This window comes from Ornithorhynchus anatinus, chromosome 1 (genome assembly GCF_004115215.2).
Source record: "Ornithorhynchus anatinus isolate Pmale09 chromosome 1, mOrnAna1.pri.v4, whole genome shotgun sequence".
Classification (NCBI taxonomy): Eukaryota; Metazoa; Chordata; class Mammalia; order Monotremata; family Ornithorhynchidae; genus Ornithorhynchus; species Ornithorhynchus anatinus.
In genome coordinates this window covers 69,497,671-69,520,296 of record NC_041728.1, presented here as the reverse complement: position 1 = coordinate 69,520,296, position 22,626 = coordinate 69,497,671, and the positions used below count along the sequence as shown (strand labels likewise).

Here is a 22,626-nt window from a genome sequence, read left to right as displayed (position 1 = left end):
CCCCTTACTGACTCACCACTGTTAAGTACTAATGCACTGCAATTTGCATGAAGTCCCCAAGTCGATTCCCACAAGTGCTTGGAAATATTTTCCATAAAATAGATTCCCACGTACAAGTTATTTTTCTCAAAGCATCTTACCTGTCTTGTGGGAAAATGAGTAGTTGTTCTGAATTGTACAGTTCCTGAAGGACATTGGAGAGAAACTGTCCCCACCATCTTTCTCCTCCACACAACTGAACAAGCAGGAGACCAGTATGAAGCCGTATCTTTGGGGTTCCACTGATACATAAGTGCTTAAACAGTTCTTCACACGCCTGTGCGTGAAATGTGCTTTGCAAAACTGCTGGAACAGAGTGTCCTGTTGAGAGGAAAAGAGGAATTTTGCCCTTTAAAAAGAAAATTCTATTGACTGCAGAAATACTCTCCTTTTCGAAAGATTGGAGTACTTTATGGCCTATACACACAAACCTTTTTCATTATTTGACTACTTCCCCAAGAAGTAGCTCATCATCACTTGCTTTGACCTTGCATTTTTTCTCGCTAATTAAGGCTTTCTAATAAAAAGCAAAATGAAAATGATTTAGTTCGTGCAAGAAAGTCAAGGACCAGATTACCTAGAAACAGGTTATGGTTTCTAGGCAATGTCTTCTGCCTAGTTGGTTAGATACTAATAAGGCATATGGAACAGTAAAAGGAACAAGGAAAACCACAAAAAGAAAATTCCAATTTCTAGTGAAGTGCAAAATCACCAAATGTGGATCGAAAGCCTAGACACATCCTATTTCTTAAAATGCTCTTCAAGTACATGAGAGTCATGGTCGACATAAAGGAGAGGGGGAGACAAAGCCATCGGGCCCACTGCTCCCAACATTAGAAGCTTTAGTCCAACGACTGGGAACACAAACCATTGGAAGAATGAAGGAGGCTGAGTAAAGTGTCGAGAAGATATCTGATGATCGTGCGCAGTTGTTCGGTGGAAGACAGCTGAATTAAATCTTTCGGATCCGGAAGTTCGTGCAATGCTTTTCTGCTTGCACCCAGTGCTACTTTGAGCCGCTGGACTGCATGATGAGCCAAATTAAGTTGGAGTTGTAGCTGAATACAGTCCTGGTAGGCAGAAAAAACTCGAGTGTCTTCTTCGACTGCTTTGTCCGGCTTCCGCAAGAAATACTGTGCATTATTGGCACTGTTCAGAGGGGGCAGATCAATACTTTGTAAAAGGGTTTCCAGTCGGTGACAGGCTAAATTGTACCTGAGGAGCGAGAGAGGAAGCAATGTAATCATAATCGGTGATAACGGTACTTGTTAAGCATGTATAATGCGCCATGCTAAGCACTGGGGGAGATACAAGTTAAGCAGGTTGGACAGTCTCTGTCCCACAGTTAATCTCCATTTTACAGATGAGGTAACTGAGGCCCAGAGAAGTGAAGTGACTAGCCCACGGTCACAGAGCAGGCATGTGGCAGAGCCAGGATTAGAACCCACGTCTTTCAGACTCCCAGGTTCGTGCTCTAATCACTAATCCACTTTGCTTCACTGGCTATCACTGGGATCATTTCAACACACCGTAAAATCAAATCACTTAAACAACTTGGGAGAATGAATATCATTCGGTTAAAGAATATAGACACACACCATCAGGATAAAACATACTTCGGTATGACTGTTATTATGGTCATTACTGTATTTAAGCGCTTGCTCCAGGAGGCTGATAATCCAAGTAGGAGGAAAAACAGGTATCTCTAGCACATTAGTTTAAGTGCTTTCCTCCTACTTCAAAGCACTGCTTTTGTTCTCAAAACTTTTTACACAGGATAAACAATTCTTTTCTCATCAAAAGCTTGACGAGTTGGCATAATCAACCTCTAAAAAAATGAGATGGTGGGAGCAGAATGTATTATTTTACAGCAAGTTGACAGTATGGCTCCGTCAAGCTACCTAGCAATTTGACAATAATACTTATTAAGCGGGCCCAAAAGAGGCAGAGCATCACATTCACACAAACACAAATTCACACTTCAAAAGGCAGAAGCATAGGTCATGTAGTTCCAAAACTTGGCAGAGTGGAAGGTCTGCTTTTATTATTATTGTTATTATTAATAATAACAATAATAATACTGGTATTTCTTAAGGGTTACTGTGTGTCAAGCACTGTTCTAAGTGCTGGGGGAGATACAAGGTGATTAGTTTGTCCCACACAGGGCTCATGCTCTTAATGCCCATTTTGCAGATGAGATAACTGAGGCACAGAGAAGTTACATGACTTCCCCAAAGTCACACAGCTGACAAGTGGTGGAGCTGGGATTAGAACCCACAACCTCTGACTCCCAAGCCCATGCTCTTTCTGCTTTGTCTACCTGTCAAAATATCGACTGTCTCCTCATGACCTATGCCATCTTTCACGAACAGTTAATCTTACTGAATGTCTCTAGGAAGATAGTCAAATAAGGTCCCAAATAAATCAATGAGACAAGCTTGGCTCAAAGGCCCTTACCGGTACAAACACAGTCATTTCTTCAATGTGAAAGTTGCATTTTAAATAAAATTCAGGTTGAAGTATTTACCATGTCCAACACATGTGCAGAACAACTGTTTTCCAGCACGCACTGGACTGGAAACAAACAGGCTCACACTGTCATAAGAACGTTCTATGATTCTGCTGAGGCGTTCTAGCCGAAATGGCTAGAGAAAGCGCACGTTTCCAGCAGCACTGGGTACACGCAATGTTTGTACCCACTCAATATCGGGCCCAGGGTTTCTTTATCCAACCCTACCTTCCTAGTTTGAGCTGGGTACGAGGACTTGTTTGCAGACTGGAGGGGGTCTAGCTGGGTGGTATGAGGGTACAGCACGGTGAAAGGATGTTATGTACAATACCACCCAATGGTTCCAATGCCTTTCTGGTTACATTACAAAGAGTTTTGTAACAGGTCTGCAGCTCGTCTTCCCTTTCCTCTTTCTTCCTAGACAAAGAATGACAGCTGCCTCGACTCAGCGTGGCATGTTCCGGAGAGAACGAGCTTCCACTCACCTGCACTGAATGTCCTCCTGCAGGGCAACCATCATGGCTAGGTGCTGGTCCACTTCAGGCTGGTTGGCAGATTCGCCTTCTCCTCTCAGGGGATCGTGCATTAACTTCAGTTCACTCTCCCAGGGCAGGATGTAAGTGTGCCCATAGTAAAAACCTAATGGAATTTTGGCCCTGGCGTTTGTGCTACCGTAACGGCCAATGACGGTGATCTGAAATGAAAGACGATACGCATCTGCCACAATCAAAATCGAGGGAAATTCGGTAAACGATCCAAAAAAAAGGGGGGAGGGGGACGGGACTTTTGAGTGTCGCTGGGGTCGTTTGGGGAATAATTGGTCCGAACCATGGATTAAGAATTCAGATCACTTGCTGCTGCGGGAAAGTCTCATGAGTGAAATTAACAAATATTTCCCCATTTTAAGCTGCCTTGAAGATTTTTTTACCTTCATGAACCTGCAAACAGGAGGTGGTATTAAGTCGTGAAGAATGAGCGAATGGGTGCTAATATCAGTAGCCACTACCAATCGCCTTCCATCCACCTCTTCTCCTAATGTCCAAATGTCAATTGATAAGGAGGCCAAGTCTCCACAAGTGGGGATCAATACATCTGTCAACAGTACAGGTCTGCCAAAATCTAAGGTCACAAATCTCCTTGCTCCTAAGAGAAAGAAAGCAGGGTTGGCTAAACAGATCACACGTCAAGTAACCTGAAACAAAGGTTTCAGAGCAATCACTTAAATAAACGCTAACCACTAATAAACCAGAAAATTACTAAATGCTCGAAAAAATTTACCAAGACGTGATTGCGGATATTCTCATTTGAATCACATTCTGATGAACCAAAGTGCCTGATTTGAAAATTCTTTATTAAAACACAGAATCTTAAGAATAGGATTATGAGAAAATCAATGCCTGAAAAACCTATATACAACAATTCCTGACAAATATCATTATCCACATTTTATATTCAAATTATTAAATTAATTATTCAGTAGCATAAGACTGCCTAGAGATGATCGCTTTGGTAATTTAATCTTCCAGAAATAAATGGTAAGTTAAGTATCATGCAGACCACAGAAAAGCTGCTGGCTCTCACATTACTAACCTAACAATTTGGAATTTCTAGCTTGAATTTTACAAATCAGCATCTTTGAGATACTTTGGAGAATCAAGATGACATCCTGGCCATTCGCTCTCAAAATGGTCAGATCTACTTTAGACCAAGATATAAATATCCGAAGGTGCCTGATACTGTTTTTCAAGCAAATGTGTTTCTGAGGGTTTTAAGGAGGTTTCCACGATCCCGGTATTGAATCCCAGCTCTGCTGCAAATCCGCTGGGTGACCGCCGGGCAAGTCGCTCGACCTCCCTGAACCTTTATCTTATTTGGAAAATAGAGGTAAGATAAGTTTGTGACTCTTGTGTGAGACAGAGACTGTGTCCAACCTCAAGACTTTATAACTCTACCTCAGCATTAGCGCACAGTAAGCTCTTAATATATGGTCATAGAGTTTCTTTTGTCAGGGCTGTTAAAATGAGGATGGAAACTTTAATAATGAATAATTGTAATAATAATTATGGCATTTAAGTGCTTACTACGTGCCAGGTACTGTACTAAGCACTGGGGTAGATACAAGCAAATCGGGTTAGACACAGTCCCTGTCCCACGTAGGGCTCACAGTCTCAATCCCCATTTTACAGATGAGGAAACTGAGGCCCAGAGAAGTGAAATGACTTCCCCAAGGTCACACAGCAGATGAGTGGTGGAGCAGGAATTAGAACTCATGACCTACATACAAGTTTACACCTTGACACTTTGAACCAAAGCTTACAAAGACATCTGAGAATACCCTGCTGGACTTAAGCTTTCCAAAGTATAGAAATGAAGCAAGTCAGAAGAGAGCCTCATTTCTAATTTGGAAGAGAGCCTTCTAATCACCTCTTCACAGCTTATTTAGGACAGGAGCTGGGGGCTTTTCACAGTATCAGGCACCTTCGGATATTCCGCAAGGCTCACTCCCAACCTCAAATAGACTTTCCAGGTGTAATGTGAGCTATTTCTTATCACAGAAAGCTTAAGATGCCAGTAAGCTCATGGTGGGCATGGGATTTGTCTACTAACTCTGCTATATTGTACCCTCCCTAGTACTTAGTACAGTGCTCTGCAGGCATTAAGCACTCAATAAATACCACTTATTGATTGATCTTCTTTTGATTTTTTACCAAAAGGGAAGATTTAAGAACGGGTGGATGCCTTGTAGAGGGAAAACCTAAGGAAAGGGAGAAATCATCAGGTTAGGAAGCAGATTTTAACAGCCAGGGACCACTTTCGGGAAGGGATTGATGAAAGGAAAGCCAAAAGGACAAAGGCATTCAAGAAAACTAGCTGCAATTCAAGGGGTCATTTTATCAGGAGTAGAAACCACATCAGGGCATGTGCGAAATAAAGATTACCAAGATTCCAAGTTGACTAAAACTAGAGGTCTTATTGAGACCTGAAAAGTGAATGGGAAGTGTATAAAGAAGCAGTGTGGCTCAGTGGAAAGAGCACGGGCTTTGGAGTCAGAGGTCATGGGTTCGAATCCTAGCTAGGCCACTTGTCAGCTGTGTGACTTAGGGCAAGTCACTTAACTTCTCTGTGCCTCGGTGATCTCATCTGTAAAAGGGGATTAAGACTGTGAGCCCCTCGTGGGACAACCTGATTCCCCTGTGTCTACCCCAGTGCTTAGAACAGTGCTCGGCACATAGTAAGCGCTTAACAAATACCAACATTATTATTATAAAAATCAAAAATCAGTCTAGAGGATTATAAAGACACTGAATCAATTTTTATGTATAAGGAAGCACAACTAAAGCTGAAAGGGGGATAAAGTTAGTCCAAATTACCAAAGCCCTCCCTCCGAATGCTGCCTGACAGGCAGGGGGGGAATATTTAAAAGTGACTGTGGAAAAACTGGAGATTTACCTTTCTTTCCACTGTTCTTTTACAGAAAAAGATCAACTGGGACCATGCAGACAAGAAAAGTTGAACTCAGACAAACCAGATTAGGGACAGAGAGAAAGATTAAGTCCAGAAAATGGATAGCCAAAGGTTGCTAACCTAGGGCTCTCAAGAAAAGGTGCTAAAGAAATTGTCAGAAGCTATTACACAGCTGGTGTTATTTTTTTAAACTTGTGAAGGACATAAGGCAAAAAGGATGATTCTGGTATTCACAGAATGTTCTACTTTAGAGGGATACCTCATAAAATACAAATCAAACAGTACATTTCCAACTACTCATGGCAGTATTAAGCAGCCACCAAGATTTGGTAAGGACAAATCAACCTACACAAATAAAATTGTACCAATTTGAGAGATCCCAAAGATGAAATCTACCTGGACATCAGTTAAGACTACTATGTCTCTCTCCCACTAAATTCGAAGTAAGCTCCTTGAAAGCAGGGATCGGGTCTACTAACTATTTTACTCTTCCTGTAATTTAGTATGGTGCTCTACACGATGTAAGGGCTCAAGAAATACTACTGACTGATGAATCGATTCTCCCTGACACCTCACTAAATTAAGTGCTTTTGGTGTTGTTACAAATTATTTCCTGAATCTGCCGCCCAACAGTCACTATTTTGGTACAAGCTTTGGTCACGCCATGACTAGATTACTCTATCAGCCTCCTCGTTGATCTTCCCGTCTCCAGCCTCTTTCCTTTCCAATCTACACTACGAACCGCTGCAAAGATCATCTTCCTGAAATGTTACTCAAACCATAACTCTCCACTTCTCAGATCCCCTCCACTGACTCCCTGTGGCCCACTCAATCAACTCCTCCCAATTGCTTTCAGAGATTTCCACCAACTCATGCCATCTTACATGGCTCCACTCTCTCCGTTTCTCCTAAGCTACCCTAGCTGTTCATCGCTCAACTCTCCTGTCTCTGGCCCCTAGCTCACACTGTTCCCCTGGCTTGGAAACTGTCGTAATTAATTAATTAATTAAAAGTTAGTCTTGACTCTCATATTACTAACATTACAAGTCTCAGGGCCAAAAGGCCACAGCTATTTAAGGCACTCCTGAAAGATCATCTCTTCCAATATGCCTTTCCAAGCACTCCAAATCAAAGAGAAGCAGTGTGGCTCAGTGGAAAGAGCACGGGCTTGGGAGTCAGGTCATAAGTTCTAATCCCAACTCTCCCACTTGTCAGCTGGGTGACTGTGGGCAAGTCACTTAATTTCTCTGTGCCTCAGTTATCTCATCTATAAAATAGAGATCAAGACTGTGAGCCCCATGTGGGACAACTTGATTACCTTGTATCCCCCCCAGCACTTACAACAGTGCTTAGCACATACTAAGTGCTTAACAAATGCTGCTATTATTACTCAGCAGCTCTCCCTAGGACACATTTTCCTACATAAATTCATCCTCAGCACTTCTGGAGAAACATTTACTCAACTGCACATTCTATTATTTACTTTATTCATTTCATAAGCCCTTTTACATCTCCCCTATTAGAATGCAAGTGTCTTGTGGGCAAGGAATGTGACGCTTGTTGCCTTTGTGACAAGACACTAAATTGCCTGGGTTGCCAACATTTTGGGACAACAGAATAAAGTTCAAATTGAACTTGATAAACTGGAAAAGTAGTGGGCAATATGGAATGCATCAAAAAAAGTGTAAGGAGCAGCACACTTAGGAACCAGGAAGGCCCCACTGATGTAGTGGGTGGGAAGAGGTTTCCTTTGCACGAAAATAATTCAAGGAGAGGCACAAATCCCAGGAGCAGAGATTACCCAGAAGAAGAAGGTAATCAATCAATCAATGATATTTATTGTTAACTGCCACTGTGACTGCAATGTTGTCATCTAAGAGCCCAATAAGGCACTGGATGGATTAAAAGAACAATATTCAGTGAGCCATAATTAACCTTTCTACTTTACTCTGCATTAGTACACTTGGTCTTTTTTGGGTTTGCTGTGGCCGATTTTTGCCACAATACTCTATCAGGTACATGGAAAAACTGGAGGAAGGCTGAAGAACAACAGAAATTGGTTTGATGGAGGGAAAATGGGTTCTGCGGAGAAAGATGAAAGAAATGGCAGTTGTTTAGCCTGAGGAAAAGTGGTTAAAAAGTGACTTAACTGTCCTTGAGTGAAGGTTTTTATGAAGAGCATGAAGGATGGTTAATTCTCCAAGTCCACATAGAATTAAAAAGAGGGAAATGGGATTATATTAAAAAAAGATGAGAGTTCAGAAGAATTTCATTTTCAGAGTAATAAAACCCTGGAAAAGAGGAGTAGTGAAGGTTGTGGGGGTTGCCATCCCTGGAGAATTTTAAGGGGAAAAAAAAAGGCAGCCACCTGGGCCTGGATAGAATGTCATTCATCTTTCTACAGGGATTGGGCTAGAACAAATGACCCTCCATGGTCCCTATTCACACTGATATCCATAAACTCTTTCAGGTAGTAAGGGACCTGACAGACACTATAAAAGTAATTTCTTAAGTGCCGTGAAAGAATCACTCCAACTTTTACAAGTGCTTAATCTGAGAAACCAAACCCAGTTTCCATTTCCAAACTATACGACTTCTCTAGGACACCTGGCTATTATTTTCGTTACCAAATTGATTACCGTACTGAAAAAATCTATCCCGTTTCCAAGAATAGTCCACGTTCTACTCTATTGGTAAGCTTTCCTCAATGCTTAACCAAAATTTCATTTTTTAAAAAATATCATGCTCCTTCAAGATAGACCAGCTGCAACAAAGATCTATAGTTTCTGGCATCTGTAGTTCTCTGGGTGAGAGCCATACATAAATCAAATCAATCACCTCCAGGGATTTTTCAAGTATGCTCTGTAGCAATTTTTCCCCCAACATGGTAAGCATGCACTTTGAGCGCCAGCAAAATTTTGATAAATCAAACAAAATAAGTACATTTACATTACATGAAGAATGAAACAAAGACTATTCATCACAAAAGAATCTACAAAACAAAAGCTGAATTCTTGAAGGAGAAAATCTGGTATTACCTGAATGCATTCGCTCTATAATAATAGATTGGTGAGGCGGTGGCTGAAGGAAATGGGATGCGTGAGAAATTGCAAGAGCAAGGCCAGAACCGAGTGGATTCTGAAGGGGGAACAAAATAAATGAAATTAGAAATCGAATTCAAAGAAACTATAATCTGTTCCAGAAGAGAAATGGAATACACTTGGAGGCGGGGGCCATCAAGCCACGTGAACCTCAAACCAAAAACGTCCTACGGCCAAGAGGGGCAGATTTTAAAACGGCTTTAACGATGGGCGGTGGCAGTGAGGGAGAAGCGGCCGAGATCTGGGGAGGAGGCAGGGATGGGGTAAGGCGCCGTGGTCCTTCCCTGGCCCAGGGCTGGAGCAGTGGCACGCTGCAGTGAATTAAAAAAACAAGGCAAATGTGCACAAATCTCACAGCAAGTGAAAAGCCCCAGTTTGGCCAGCCCCGGGAACATACGCTCCTCGCAGAAGTTGTAGAAAAAAATATAAAAGTTAAAGATCATAGAGCTATTTCACTTTCTAAATCCTGGCATTTTTAATGATACTACTCCTTGCAGAAGCCAGGCCTTTATAAGGAAATGTAAATATGCTACCACCTACTTCCTGGACTTGAAACGGGTATGAAAGCTACAGGTGGTATTTTAAAAATTCATTTACTCGAGCATAAAAAAGTCAAGGAAACGAAGAGAAGCAGCATGGCCCAGCGGAAAGAGCACAGCACTGGGAATCACAGGACCTGGATTCTAATCCGGGCTCTGTCAAGTGCTTGCTGTGTGACCTTGGGAAAGTCACAACTGCTCGGAGCCTCAGTTCTCCCGTACTCCTTCCTACTGTGAGCCCCATGTGGGACGGGGACTGTGTTAAACCTGACTTGTATCTACCCTAGCGCTAAGAACAGTGTTTGACACATAGTAAGTGCTTCAATACCATAAAAACATGGTCCTCTCCTCCCCGATTAGGCCGTACTTTAAAATATGGCCACCTTGCGTCTATGCTGGAGGTTTTCAAAAGGGAACACCGAGGAAAAATGTAGAATATTTTATATGTCTTCTATTTCATTAAGCGTCCATTTGTGCGGCTCCCCTCTCTTGAAAAGCACTCACTTTACGAGCAGCCGAAAAAAAGACGGGTGGGTGGCAACAGAGGCCCTGAGGCCAAGCTTCTCCAAAAACGCTCCCCCGTACCAATTTCTCCTCCAACTCAGCCAATTACCGTTCTAGACTTGTTCGCGTTCTTGTTGTGTGCGGCAAGGTTGACCGCCGGGGGATCGATGACCGAGCCTGGGAACAGCTGTGCAAGTTCGGCATTGATAACCACGGAGACGGCCTCGTTGGGCGGAGTCAGGGGTGGGGTCATGAAGAGGGGCGTCGTTTTGGGGGTGGGCGGGATCACGTCGGACGGGTGAATGAAAAAGCCCGGGGCCGCCACGGGGTTGGGGGGGACGGAGTTGTGAACGGGCCCGACTGCCGAGGATGAGGCAGCGGCGGCGGCGGTGGTCTGGTGCAGCTTGGCTTCCAGCTTGGCTTTCTGTGGAAGAGGGAGAGACGCTGTGGGCCGCCAGATCCCGCCTGCGGGCACACTGGGGCTACCTGCCACGACTTCTTTTGTGAAATGCCATCCCTCCCCCACCTTTTCAATCGGAATCGACGAAGGCGAGGTACGAGCCAAGGGCCCCCTATCAAAGTTCACGGACGGAACACCCGGCACTGGGCTGTCTTGTTTCACAGGGTTAGGTTCCAATGAACTAGGGAAACTCGCACTGCTGTGAGAGCAGAGGTGCTCCCATTTGTGGGAGAGGAGGCATGGGAGGGGAAGGGGGATCCCGAGCCATGAAGCGGCAGCGTGGTGGAATATTACAGCTGCCTTACTAATTGCAACTCCCTGCCTACGCAGCATTCTGAGGCTATATGAATTATGCAAAGGGCTACTTGTGCTCGGTACTGCTTTGAAAATGAGCCGAAGGAAACCTGTACTTGAGCGTCTCCTTATCCGTGAGAATAGAGGCTATTCTGGGTCTCAATCCTGGCACTGTTTAAGAGAGAGGAGACGTTCTTCAGTTCTAGGTATCCCTGGGGAACACCACGAGAACTCCCTGCAAAACAACATCCTGTTGAGGCCAAAGAACTACTGCTAGGCCAGATTTTGCCTCCATTCACTGCTCCAGAAGGATCATTTTTGTGGGATTTTTCTTTTCGCCCATCTCCTTCCACTATAAACTCACCCCGAGGCCGGCCCTCCGTCTTTATTCTTCCGCTAATCTCCCCCAAAGCCTCGCCCGGGGCTCTGCCAAAGAGGCGCTCGAGAAGTACCTTAGCGATGATGAGGACAATGATGTTCGGCTCAGATCGTTCCCCTTCCCACCACTTTCCTCAATGAAAGAAATGGATAACTGTACACAACCACGTTCTCAGCTTTTGAAGTTTAGAGACAGCATGAATAAATAGCCAAATAGCCTCCAACCTGTTGCTGAAGCTTCAAAAGCTGCTGCTGTTTCTCTTGCAGCACCTGGAGCTGTTGCTCGGCTGAAGCCATTGCATGAGAGAGAGACTGCAAAGCTACCTGGGCTGCTGAACTCAGTGCTGTCGAGGCTTCCCCAACTGTCCCAGATGAAAGGCCACCTACTGCAGGGGTAACCCCAAAGGTACTCACTGGCATGAGACAAAAAAATACAAAACACAAGAACACCAGGATGAAGAAAGAAAACTGGAGCAAGGCATTCGAAGGTAAAAATGTGTTGTATGAAAGCAGATGAACAGTCCCGAACACAGTACGGTTAAAGCATCAACCGTTAGCAACATCAGCCACAGCCAGATCACTGCCTCCTTATTCTACAATAATACTTGCAGAGAGTGTCAACAAAACAAATAAAACTTTACTGCCACATTGTACCATAAATGTGCACGCCCCTTTTCATTTAATATAACCCTCACATTATTCTGTAAGATGCTCAAGGTTTATAGTCAAAAATACTTGTAAAGATGGCTATTTATGAGAAAAACCTTTTCAGAATACGTACAGAAGATTTAAATGCCAAGTTAACAGAGAGTAGGTTCCTTTTTAAAAGATATGTGTGTGCAAACAATTATAAACACATACACACCTTGTATTTTTCAGTAATGGGACACACCCAGTTGCGTTATACAAATTATAAATGCCTATGTGAGACTGACGTTTCAATTCTACCACTGTCATAAGCAAAACCACATGCAAATCAGATAAAAGCAAGGAAGTTCTCAATCGCTATCATTTTTACCAAGTCTATCCAACCTGCTGTTCATTTGGAAAAAAAAATCAGAAAAATAAACAGATCTCTGAATGTATCACCGCTACACCGGCTGGAAATTATAAATGATTTCGACAATTACATACAACGCACATGCACCTCCGTTTGAAATAGGGATAATAAAAGTTGTATATACCAGTAAACGTACTTGCATCGTCCCTTTCTATTCTGGTCCCATCACTAGTTGAAACACAGGTAAAGTGCAGAGGTTCAACTTCGAGGAGTCCAGTGAGAGAAGTAAAACTCCCCTCAGCAGCAGCACAACTACTAACCTTTCCATTCCCTGTAACAGGACAATTTGAGAAATTAAAAAAAAAAGAAAGAAAGAAAGAAAGAAAGAAATTGGCACCAGCTAGGCCGAGAGCAGTACTGACCACTTGAGAAGCAGAGCAGCAGAGCAGGGTCCCTATATAAGACTCTCTAATGAGGGTAAGGGGGAAAACAAGTAACTCTCCCTCATACCTAAACCTGATGACAGAGGGCTTAATCTCAATTTGACCTACCTACTCATTCCCAAGATGAAGTGAGATATGTAGGTTGAGGTGCGATATAAATTACAGCCAACTGAAGGTTCTTTTCACTATTATTGTATCTGATTGGCAATTATTTAGATGGCCCCTTGAGAATACGATAGTTCCAGAGTTCCCATTTTTGGTGAGGGTGTGTTTTAGTAGTTAGTTGCATTTTATTTAAGCACTTACTGTTTGCAGAACATTGTACAAGGCACTGGGAAAGACTATCTGGGTGGGAATTCATCCCCCTTCCCAGCTCCACAGAGTTTATGCACATAGCTGGAATTTATTTACTTATATTAATGTCTGTCTCCCCCTCTAGACTGTAACCCCACTGGGGGGCAGGGAATGTAACTGTTGTACTACATTCCCAAGTGTTTAGTACAGTGCTCTGCACACAGTAAGCTCTCAATAAATATAAGCAAATAAATACAAGCATAATTGGACATGGATCCTGTTCCTTAATGGGCTCCCAATCAATGTACTTTTTAATCACCAGTAGCAAGAACTGCTAGAGAATAAATCAGACCAGAAACAAAAATACTTAAATATTGTGTTAGGGAAAATGGGCAAACACCCAATACTTGTAATCTTTCAGTGGAGGTTAAAAACCATAGATTATTGCTAATAATCTAACCTGTGGGACTTATAGGTCTTTGATAATAACAATAATAATAATGTCGGTATTTGTTAAGCGCTTACTCTGTGTAGATCACTGTTCTAAGCGCTGGCTGGGGTAGATACAGGGTAATCAGATAGTCCCATGTGAGGCACAGTCTTAATCCCCATTTTACAGATGAGGTAACTGAGGCACAGAGAAGTTAAGTGACTTGGCCACAGTCACACAGCTGACAAGTGGAAGAGCTGGGATTGGGAAAGGGCAGCATTTATTCTTTAATATGTAGCCTTGCTATGCTTCCTATGGACATGTAAAATGTTCTCAATGACTACAAAAGAGGAAAAAATGAAGACTTTAACCATTACTCTATTTTAAACTACTAGAAAACCACTCATGCAGTCAATGTAATAGCAGAGAACAAATTACCTACAGAAAGCAAAAAAAAAAAATGCAGAAACTCCCCAAACATTCAAAAACCAAAGGGACGAATGCCATAAAAACATCAAGTTGCAAAGACTCTAAATCTCAAAGACAGTGTTTGTAATGGCTTTGTAAATGATATAGTAAAGCAGCATGGGGTAGTAAATAGAGCACAGGCCTGGGAGTCAGAAGGTCATGGGTTCTAATCCTGACTCAGCCACTTGTCTGTATAACCTTAGGCAAGCCGCTTTATTTCTCTGTACCTCAGTTACCTTATCTATAAAATGGGGATTGAGACTGTGAGTCCCCTGTGTCCAACTCAAGTCGCTTGGATCCACCCCAATTCTTAGCACAGTGCTTGGCACATAGTAAGCACTTAATAATTGTGGTATTTGTTATTATTAAATAGTGATAGAAATCTATCAACTCCTGTCTTGAATACGACTGCAAGAATGTGTTTTCAGTTTACCGCTTAAACCTAAGATGGAAACAAACCAGTTGGCAAAAAAACATACGTAGCCTGTAAAACCATGCCAGTTCAAATACTGTTTATGCATTTCTGCAAGTGGTCATACCTGACAAAACATCTGAAAAGTCAATTTCATCTGACTGGACGCCAATGCTGCTGTTGTACACGTTCTTACAGGAGGAGCCGCTCATCTCCAAATCAAACAGAACGGGGTCGAATGGAGAGCTGTATAGTCCATACCTGAAAAGTAAACACACGCTCCTTAAAAGTTCTCTTCCAAATAACTGCTTGGCTAGGAAACAAGTAAAAGGAAAATACCCGAGACACGTCAGTATTTCACCGCTTCATAAATACTGTCGTCACTACTATTAAATATTCCAGAGAGTCTCCTAAGCACATTAGTTCAGAAGATACAAGTAACTCTTTATTTGCATGAAAAACAATGATGTCTTCACTGCCACTTCTGAATTCATTTTTAGGTTTGAACCAAGGTTTGGTTATTTGTGTTTTGTTTTTGTTTTTTAAAGAAACCAAGTTAGCAAATATATGTGTTGAACAATGAATGTGATTTGGTGTGAAAAGGAAATCCAAGGAATTTATTCTAAAAACATTTCTACTCTAAATGTGAAAACAGTCGCTTCTCCTCGGTGTTCATATCCAGCTCATTAACAGCTCTTTCTTTTTTCACTCGCAGTTCTTCATTAAAAATAACTGAGTTTAAGAAATCAGCCATAACTCCAATTAATAAAAGTAAAGTATGCTTGGCTTTCCTAAAAACTGCAAAACCATCATGAGTTAAAGACAATTTCGTACATAATTCAGATTTGTTTATTAAAGCATTTTGCCCCAGAGCGAACAAGTGGAAGTTGAGGCACAAGCCACTCATTAAATGATTCCAACACATTTTTTGCTAATGGAAAATCCACCAACAGCACTATGTCTAAGTGAAAAACAAACGAGAGTTTTCAATAATCATCAATTCATTCATTTATGCTAAAGCACAAACTGTGTTCAAGCACCACAGACAAGGGAATCAGATTGATCAAAGCGGCAAAGCGGGATGAAATCAGCAGTACTGGGGCATCATTAAAAAAGCCTATCTTATTCTGGGATGTATTAACAGAGTAATATTTGAAAGACCTAGGAAGGTATCCTTCTTCTTTATTGTCGATTGGCCAAATCCTTAGTAGATACCATATGGAGTTTTGGTCATCCCATTTTGAAATTGAAAGGAGAGGGCTCAGACAACACAACAAAATTAAATAAATGGGAAAATCAAGACTGAAGATATTGGGTTGTTAGGACAGGCCAGTTCAAGGGTCAGAAGCATGTTTTTATTACAGTCCTCAATCATATGAAGTGTTTTTACGGAAAACTGTGGGTCTCCAGAGCCAAAGAAGATAGAAGTAGTTGTTCATGAATGACATAGGTATCTGAAAGCTTTTTATCAGAAGATTCACCAGCTATTCTGGATGAGAAAATCGTGGAATTACCTTAGGGATAATGTCAAATGCTGTTCAAGGGAAAAAAACAACAACTATCTGCCTTGAATGGTTGAGTCATTCACTTGTCCAGGGGCAGGGTACTGGAAAAGATGGCTTTAAAGAAGTTCCTCTTCAAGTTCTTTGATATAATGAAAACCACTACCAAAATTCTCCAAATAAAACTTCTCATAAGAAAAACCAAAAGTAGAATTCAGAATAAAATTACAAAAAATCTTAAGCACTTACAATGTGCCAAGCATTAAGTACTGAGGTGTACGTATAAGCACTGTACCTATAATTCTATTTATCTATTTTGATGCTATCGATGCCTCTCTGTTTGTTTTGTTATCTGTCTCCCCCCTTCTAGACTGAGCCCATTTCTGGGTAGGGACTGTCTCTATCTGGGGCTGAACTGTACTTTCCAAATGCTTAGTACAGTGCTCCGCACACAGGAAGTGCTCAATAAATACAATCGAATGAATGAATGAAAGTAAAAACAGGATCCAGTTTCCATCCCACACAGGACTCACGGTCTAGGTGGGAGACTTTTTATCATCGTTTTACAGAGGAGGACATTGAGACCCGGGTGGGTTAAGAGGCAAGCCCATGGGCATAGCCCCAAGTGGTGGAGTTAGAACTCAGCTCTCCTGAGTCACTTTTTCAATTAGACCCTGCTGCCTCCTTAGCTTACGAGACTGTAAGCTCGTTGTGGGCAGGGAATGTGTCTGTTGATTGTTATTTTGTACTCTCCCGAGCGCTTGGTAAGCTCTCAAATGCAACTGACTGACTGATCTTCAGTTAATCACTAGAAAACAAACCAGTTTAAAAGCTGAAGCACACCTAACAGCATCAGTTTGAATATCTGCAACAACCTTTCTTTGTCAGACTCAAGTAAATTGTTTCCGTTCTGTACCTTGTTTGAAGTAAGGCTTCCATGGGTGTCAGCCTGTCCTGCAGCTGCCTAGAAACAGCAGTGAGCAAAGAGGCACAGGCCGTACTGCACCCAGCCAAATCTTCATCTTTAACATAGTTCAGCAAGACAAAATACCAATAAACAGACCCTAAAAGACACAAGGAAGTGGCATATTAGAGTTAACACACTACAGCATTACTTTGATACTGATTTTCAATTTAAAGATAGAAGGCTGCATTTGTTGACAGTCAAACATGCCCAGAGAAAATCTTCAACTCTAATTTAGGGCTCCAGCATTAAATATGCTTTTTAATGGGTAACCAAAAAGTTTCCTCCACTTATCACTAGAACTTCCAATGGAAAGAAGTGGCGAACAAGAGAGCACAGGAGGGTTAATCTGAGGCTCAATGATTTCTCAAATGAATGTGAGGCAATAATTGCAACGGTCCTTGTTGATTCAAGTATCATTTCTAAATGTGTGGTTTTTCCCCAGATGTGATCAGTTTTCCCAGAATTTTCCTTCTAGGGATCTATTTTAAATCCTTTCCCTGGTAAATGAGAACAAAGAAGGTGAAATCTTTGAGCGAGAGTAAATACGGGACAGGAGAGAAGCATGCATTTCAGCTTTTTTATGCTGGCTTGCTTTCCAAACCGCTCAAATTCTTGGGGTAAGAGGAATACATGACCCCTGGTCACTGAGGAATAGGAGCAACAAATATATGAAAACAACCAGGAGTGCAAAGAGTCTTTTTAGTTTATGATTCCAGCATACTTCCAATGTGGTCGTCAAAGCTTCCCTCTTCTTGTCAGTGGTTCCCCTTTACCTGGAAGTAATTTGAGTCTCTATCTCCCCACTGGATAGTAAGCTTCTTGAGGACAGAGGTCACTGTCTACTTTATTGGACTCTGCAAAGCAGTCAATAAAGTGTTCTCTACACAGTAGGTGATAACTAAGATACCTCTGACTGATTATTGTTTCGGAACAGCCATCTGCCAAAGAGGCAGTCCACTTGGAGGAGTGGATCGGGGACTCCCCCCAACTCCCTATTTTTCCCCAAAAATTACAGCTATTTTCTTGGGGATTTTCCCCATGGGGTGTGGCTCGGAAAAGAAATCCCTAAAGTGAGGTAAAGAGGAAATAGAGAGCCATAGCTTCCATAGCCGCCACACCCCAATTTCACCACCATCTGAAGGCGACAGAGTTCAAGTCACATGGTGTCTTTTGGCCACAATCACCAAATCGATCCAACTGAATTTTTCTCCTAGTCCTTTTCAGCCTTGTTGGAGAAATGCTAATGGGCAAAGAGTTTACCAGGAAGGGCAGGAAGAAAGGAAAAAAGAGAGAGAATCTGAAAACACCAGTTTCTGACAGTTTAAGGTCATCTCCATCCAGATACTAGACATCAAACGATAACATTTAATTGCAAAACGATTATTTTTCCATACCGCCGGTGGCAGCTGCAGGTAAGTAAGATATATTGTCAAGCAGAGCCTTCAACAGGACAGACCCAAATCCCTGTTGATTTGGGTCACATTTTCCATTGCTGCCAAAAGAAAAGACAACATTGGTGGGTTAAAGGGCACAGATACGCAATATACACATTCCTGCTGTTCCCTGCATTAGTCAAGCTGGGTTTCCAGGTCAAGGCCTCAAAACTGGGACTCACTCTCCTGGGAAAACCTTCTCCCCCAGCTAGGAGACAATGGGGCTGCACGGGGCCCAGTGGCTCTCTAGGCATTAAAGCGCACATACTTGTACAGTCTCCATTTTCTATTCCGTCAACCGGGTGGTTCCAGCCACGGGGTCACAGCCCGTGTGACCTCTCATTCGTGTGCTGGCTACTCTAGGCGCCACGATTAACTGAATCCTCAAGGATGGCAAGGAGTACATAGGAAGGCGAGCTCACAGTAGGAAGGCGAGCTCAGATCCTCTTGGGTTCTACAGTTTCCACAAGAGCAGAAGAGGGGTTTATGAGCACCTCACCCCTCTCCCAGGCTCAAGATGGAGTGGGGCAACAAGAGGATGCCCACACAGCCCTCCCTCATCATGTTTTCAGAGTACTTCAAAACAAATAATGTTGGCAAATCCTACACTAACCTCTTCTGAGTGTCAGTTTTGCCTCTGGCCTCCAAAAGAACCCTTCTCTGGGATTCTGGGACTCAAGGGAAGGAAATCATATGATACTTTGCAAACAAAGTACTACAGAAATGTCAAACGACTGGGCGACTACAATCAGGTGAAGAGGTGTGGGCTCCTTTTGAAGTTTATGAACCCAGGAAAGAATGGACGGGACTACTTTATGGTTTTCAGATGAGCAATATGGCCTCCTTTTTCACGTGGCAACATCTCTGCAAACAAGTCAAGATTTTCATAAAGACTACATTAAGCGCCAATGTCCCTATGAGGACTCTGAAAAGCGTTTTGACAAACTGTCAATTGCCCACGGTAGACTAAATAGACAATAATGATCTTGACATTTCTTCAATGTGCATTTTAAAACAATTAATAAAGGAAGGGAAAAAAATCTCAGAATCAGTTACCAACAAAAACCAATGGGCATACGCCAGCAGAAACTTCCCAATTAAAAGAAAGCTAACCAACCTTATGCATAACGCCAAAAACCGTGCACATTTGTGGGCTATGCTTCGTCCCGCCTCAAAGAAGCACACCCGTACGATATCTGAGAGGCATTTACGAGTTCTGGAGAGCAAACTCTCATTTCCTTCCTTCGAGCTGAAAAATATAAGCATCCCAAATTTAGCCGCCAAACAGAAAGATCCAACAGAAAGGCAGTCTCCCACTTTAGAAGCTGAAAGGGAAGACATATGCACTTAATCGAAAGTTTCCTTCTACCTTCCGGGTCCATTGGAATGTACTCCAGCCAACCAACACAAGGTATCCAACACAAGGCTCTGAGCGTGTTCGGTAGTCAGACCATCATCCGCCTTTCTGCACAGTGTGTTAAGAAGCTTCTCGTGGAACTCTGAAAACTGCAACATGGCACAACGCTGAACTCTAGGGAATGGAAAATGTTGGAAGTTCAGCCACTGAAATGGAATCTGCTACCAAAAAAAATGAACAGGGGCCAGGCAAATGTTGGTAGGGTTTCATTTAAAATCATCCGTAATGTAAATCAATGGTTTGAAAATGTCTGAAAAATTAATTCCCTTAAGGAACATTTTTGAGTTCAAATATTGAAAGCCTAGTTTTAAAAAAAAATTAAACTTTTAAACTATTTCAGAATAAAGATTTAAAACATGACAGACGTATAGGACTTTAAATGCCACATAATATGGAAAACATGGATGGTGTTTTGAGAACTACAAATTGAGAATTCCCCCCTTTATGCAATTTATTTGAATGTGTATCGCTCACTCTAGATTGAAAGCTCCTTGTGGGCGGGAAGCAGTCTACCAACTCTACTGCACCGAAGCCTTCCAAAAACCTGGCACAGTGGTCCGCATAAAGTAAGCCTTCAATAAATACGACTGATTCATTAATTGATTCCACACTGCTCCATGGACTTGTCACATCTCATCTTGACTACTGCATTCATCTCCTCGCTGACCTCCCTGACTCCTCTCTCTCCCCTCTCCGGGCAGAACTTCACTCTGCTGCCCAAACCATTTCTCTTAAAAAATCATCTTGTGCACATCTCCCGACTCAACGACCTCCAAAGGTGCCCCCATCCATCTCTTCATCAAGCAAAAACACCTCTGCAGATTCAAAGCACTCCATCATCAATCTCCCCCTACTAATCCGTATCCTCTCTCACTACAACCCAGCCTACTGACTTCACTCCTTTAACACCAAGCTACTCACTCTACCTCACACTCGTCTCTCTCCCTCGCTCACCCTCTCTCTCCTGCCTAGAATTTTCTCCTCCTTCATATCCAACAGACCACCATTATTCCCAACTGCACAACCCTACTAAAATAGTATCTCCCAACTAAGCTCTCACCCTATTTTCTCTCCCTACTGCCTTACCCATGCGCTCGTCCCACACAGGTCCTCACCACACAGTACATAAATGCATATCCTTCCATTCAGTTGCTTTCCCTACCCGTAATTTATTTTAATGATGGTCTTCCCCGACTAGACTGTAAGACCTTTGAGAGCAGAGACTGGGTTCACTTGCTCTAGTTTACCCACCCGATCGCTTAGGATTTAGTACTCAGCCCAGAATAAGTGCTCAATAAATACCACCAATACCGCTAATAATACTCTGTTGACTGAAACGGAGTAAGTACAGCTGCTAACACGGGATACAGTATCATTTCATGAAAAGGATAAAGAATGTTTACATCTTTTCAATTCCTCAGATGTAAAGGCCATTAAAACTTACCGTTCCTTAGAAATTGACGTTTTCTTGAATCTCCGAATCGTAACCGAAACTTCTTGAAGTAAATCACAGCCGCGGAGATTTTCGGATTTTCGGGAAGAACTACTGGTTTCACTTTTACTTGTAGATGACTTTTCCTTATTATTCAAAAGAAATACAAATATCGTCGATAAAGATTTCCTGATTGTTAGCTTCGTGCATCGACGAAGACAGGAGAAACCATGTGCGTGTTAAAAATATACCCAACATATTCCCTACAAAAATAAATTTCATTATTTTTATTCACTTACGGAACTGCATTACACGGTGGCTATTAGGAACAAAATTGTGGTTCCCTTGAGTGTTCCAAAAAAGTTCGTGAAGTACTTGCTTTTAAAGCACATTTGCTGGGTTAAAAGTAGGTTATTACAAACATTCTGACTCGGAGTGAAACGCCTCTTTACTTAGGACATCGCCCCCTTCTCATCCGGTTGCTAAAAATAAGAAAATCCCAGCTGGGAGCCGCAGGATGCAAAACGGAATGCCAATTATTGTCAGTGACCTTCCCAACTGAATCCTACTGCTGCAGCTGTGGGGCCACCAACGGTCCCTTTTCTAGGGGAGGGGTTGGTTCGGAGAACTTCCCGGGATCCCACCGTTCACTCAGAAATGGGACACCGGAATACGGACCCGGGCCAGCAGTTCCAGAGTCCGGGTTGGTTGACAACATATGGCATCGTTACGTAACTACATCATGACACCTGGAGTGGACCAGAGCAAGTCTTGATTTTTAAAAATGTCTGGCCTAGTAACACGATACTCTTTATAGACTTCTTTAAACTGCGGTTTTCCGGGTTCCAAATCTTTATAATTCTGAGGAAATTCTCAAAGAGTTGTGTGAGTTTAAAAAACAGGCCGCTTTAAATTCCAAAGGGTTTTTACAATGTGTATGAAAATAAGTCCATTCTATGAGGACTAACAGAGGTAATACGAAAAGCAGTGTGGCCTATTGGAAAGAGCATGGGCTCGGGAGTCAGAAGGACCTGGGTTCTAATCCCGGCTCTAACCTTGTCGGTCTGACCTTGGGCAAATCACTTCACTTCTCTTTGTTTCAGTTTCCTCATCTGTAAAATGGGGACTAAAACTGCGAGCCCTATGTGGGACATGAACTGTAACCAACCTGATTACCTTGTATTTACCCCAGCTTTTAGAACAGTACCTTGACCATAGTAAGTGTTTAGCAAATACCATAAAAAAAAACCACAACAGCTTCTCTGTGCTGCCTCATTTCCTCATCTGTAAAATGGGGATTAAGACTGTGAGTTCCATATGAGACATGGACTGTATCCAATCTGATTAGCTTGAATCTCCTCCAGAATTTAGTACAGTGCCCGGCACATAGTGAATCATAACTCACAAATTACTTAGACTAAAAAATGAAGCTACTCCCCACCCTGTTCATGCTTTACAGGAGAAATACAGCTATAACGTCCCATCTTGTACACCTCCCATTGTACGAGAAATTTGTAAATAAAAATTGGGTAAAGTCTC

General features: G+C 42.4%; 1 protein-coding gene across 3 annotated transcripts in view; it reads right to left on the bottom strand.

The window, feature by feature from the left end:
• BIRC6 (baculoviral IAP repeat containing 6) overlaps nucleotides 1-22,626 on the bottom strand; it is a 295,572-nt gene that overhangs the window by 185,989 nt on the left and 86,957 nt on the right. Inside the window, exons 17-30 of one of the 3 annotated variants that reach the window (XM_029060209.2) lie at nucleotides 21,100-21,233; nucleotides 19,608-19,769; nucleotides 19,356-19,487; nucleotides 18,200-18,297; nucleotides 16,755-16,902; nucleotides 14,464-14,597; nucleotides 12,474-12,620; nucleotides 11,515-11,702; nucleotides 10,267-10,581; nucleotides 9,052-9,151; nucleotides 3,477-3,691; nucleotides 3,034-3,242; nucleotides 908-1,254; nucleotides 141-360 (exon numbers count right to left, since the gene is read on the bottom strand). In XM_029060209.2, coding sequence (XP_028916042.1) covers nucleotides 141-360; nucleotides 908-1,254; nucleotides 3,034-3,242; nucleotides 3,477-3,691; nucleotides 9,052-9,151; nucleotides 10,267-10,581; nucleotides 11,515-11,702; nucleotides 12,474-12,620; nucleotides 14,464-14,597; nucleotides 16,755-16,902; nucleotides 18,200-18,297; nucleotides 19,356-19,487; nucleotides 19,608-19,769; nucleotides 21,100-21,233 — 2,549 coding nt within the window. The remainder of the gene's footprint in view (nucleotides 1-140; nucleotides 361-907; nucleotides 1,255-3,033; nucleotides 3,243-3,476; nucleotides 3,692-9,051; nucleotides 9,152-10,266; nucleotides 10,582-11,514; nucleotides 11,703-12,473; nucleotides 12,621-14,463; nucleotides 14,598-16,754; nucleotides 16,903-18,199; nucleotides 18,298-19,355; nucleotides 19,488-19,607; nucleotides 19,770-21,099; nucleotides 21,234-22,626) is intronic. The other 2 variants (XM_029060223.2, XM_029060216.2) reach the window with 2 other exon arrangements.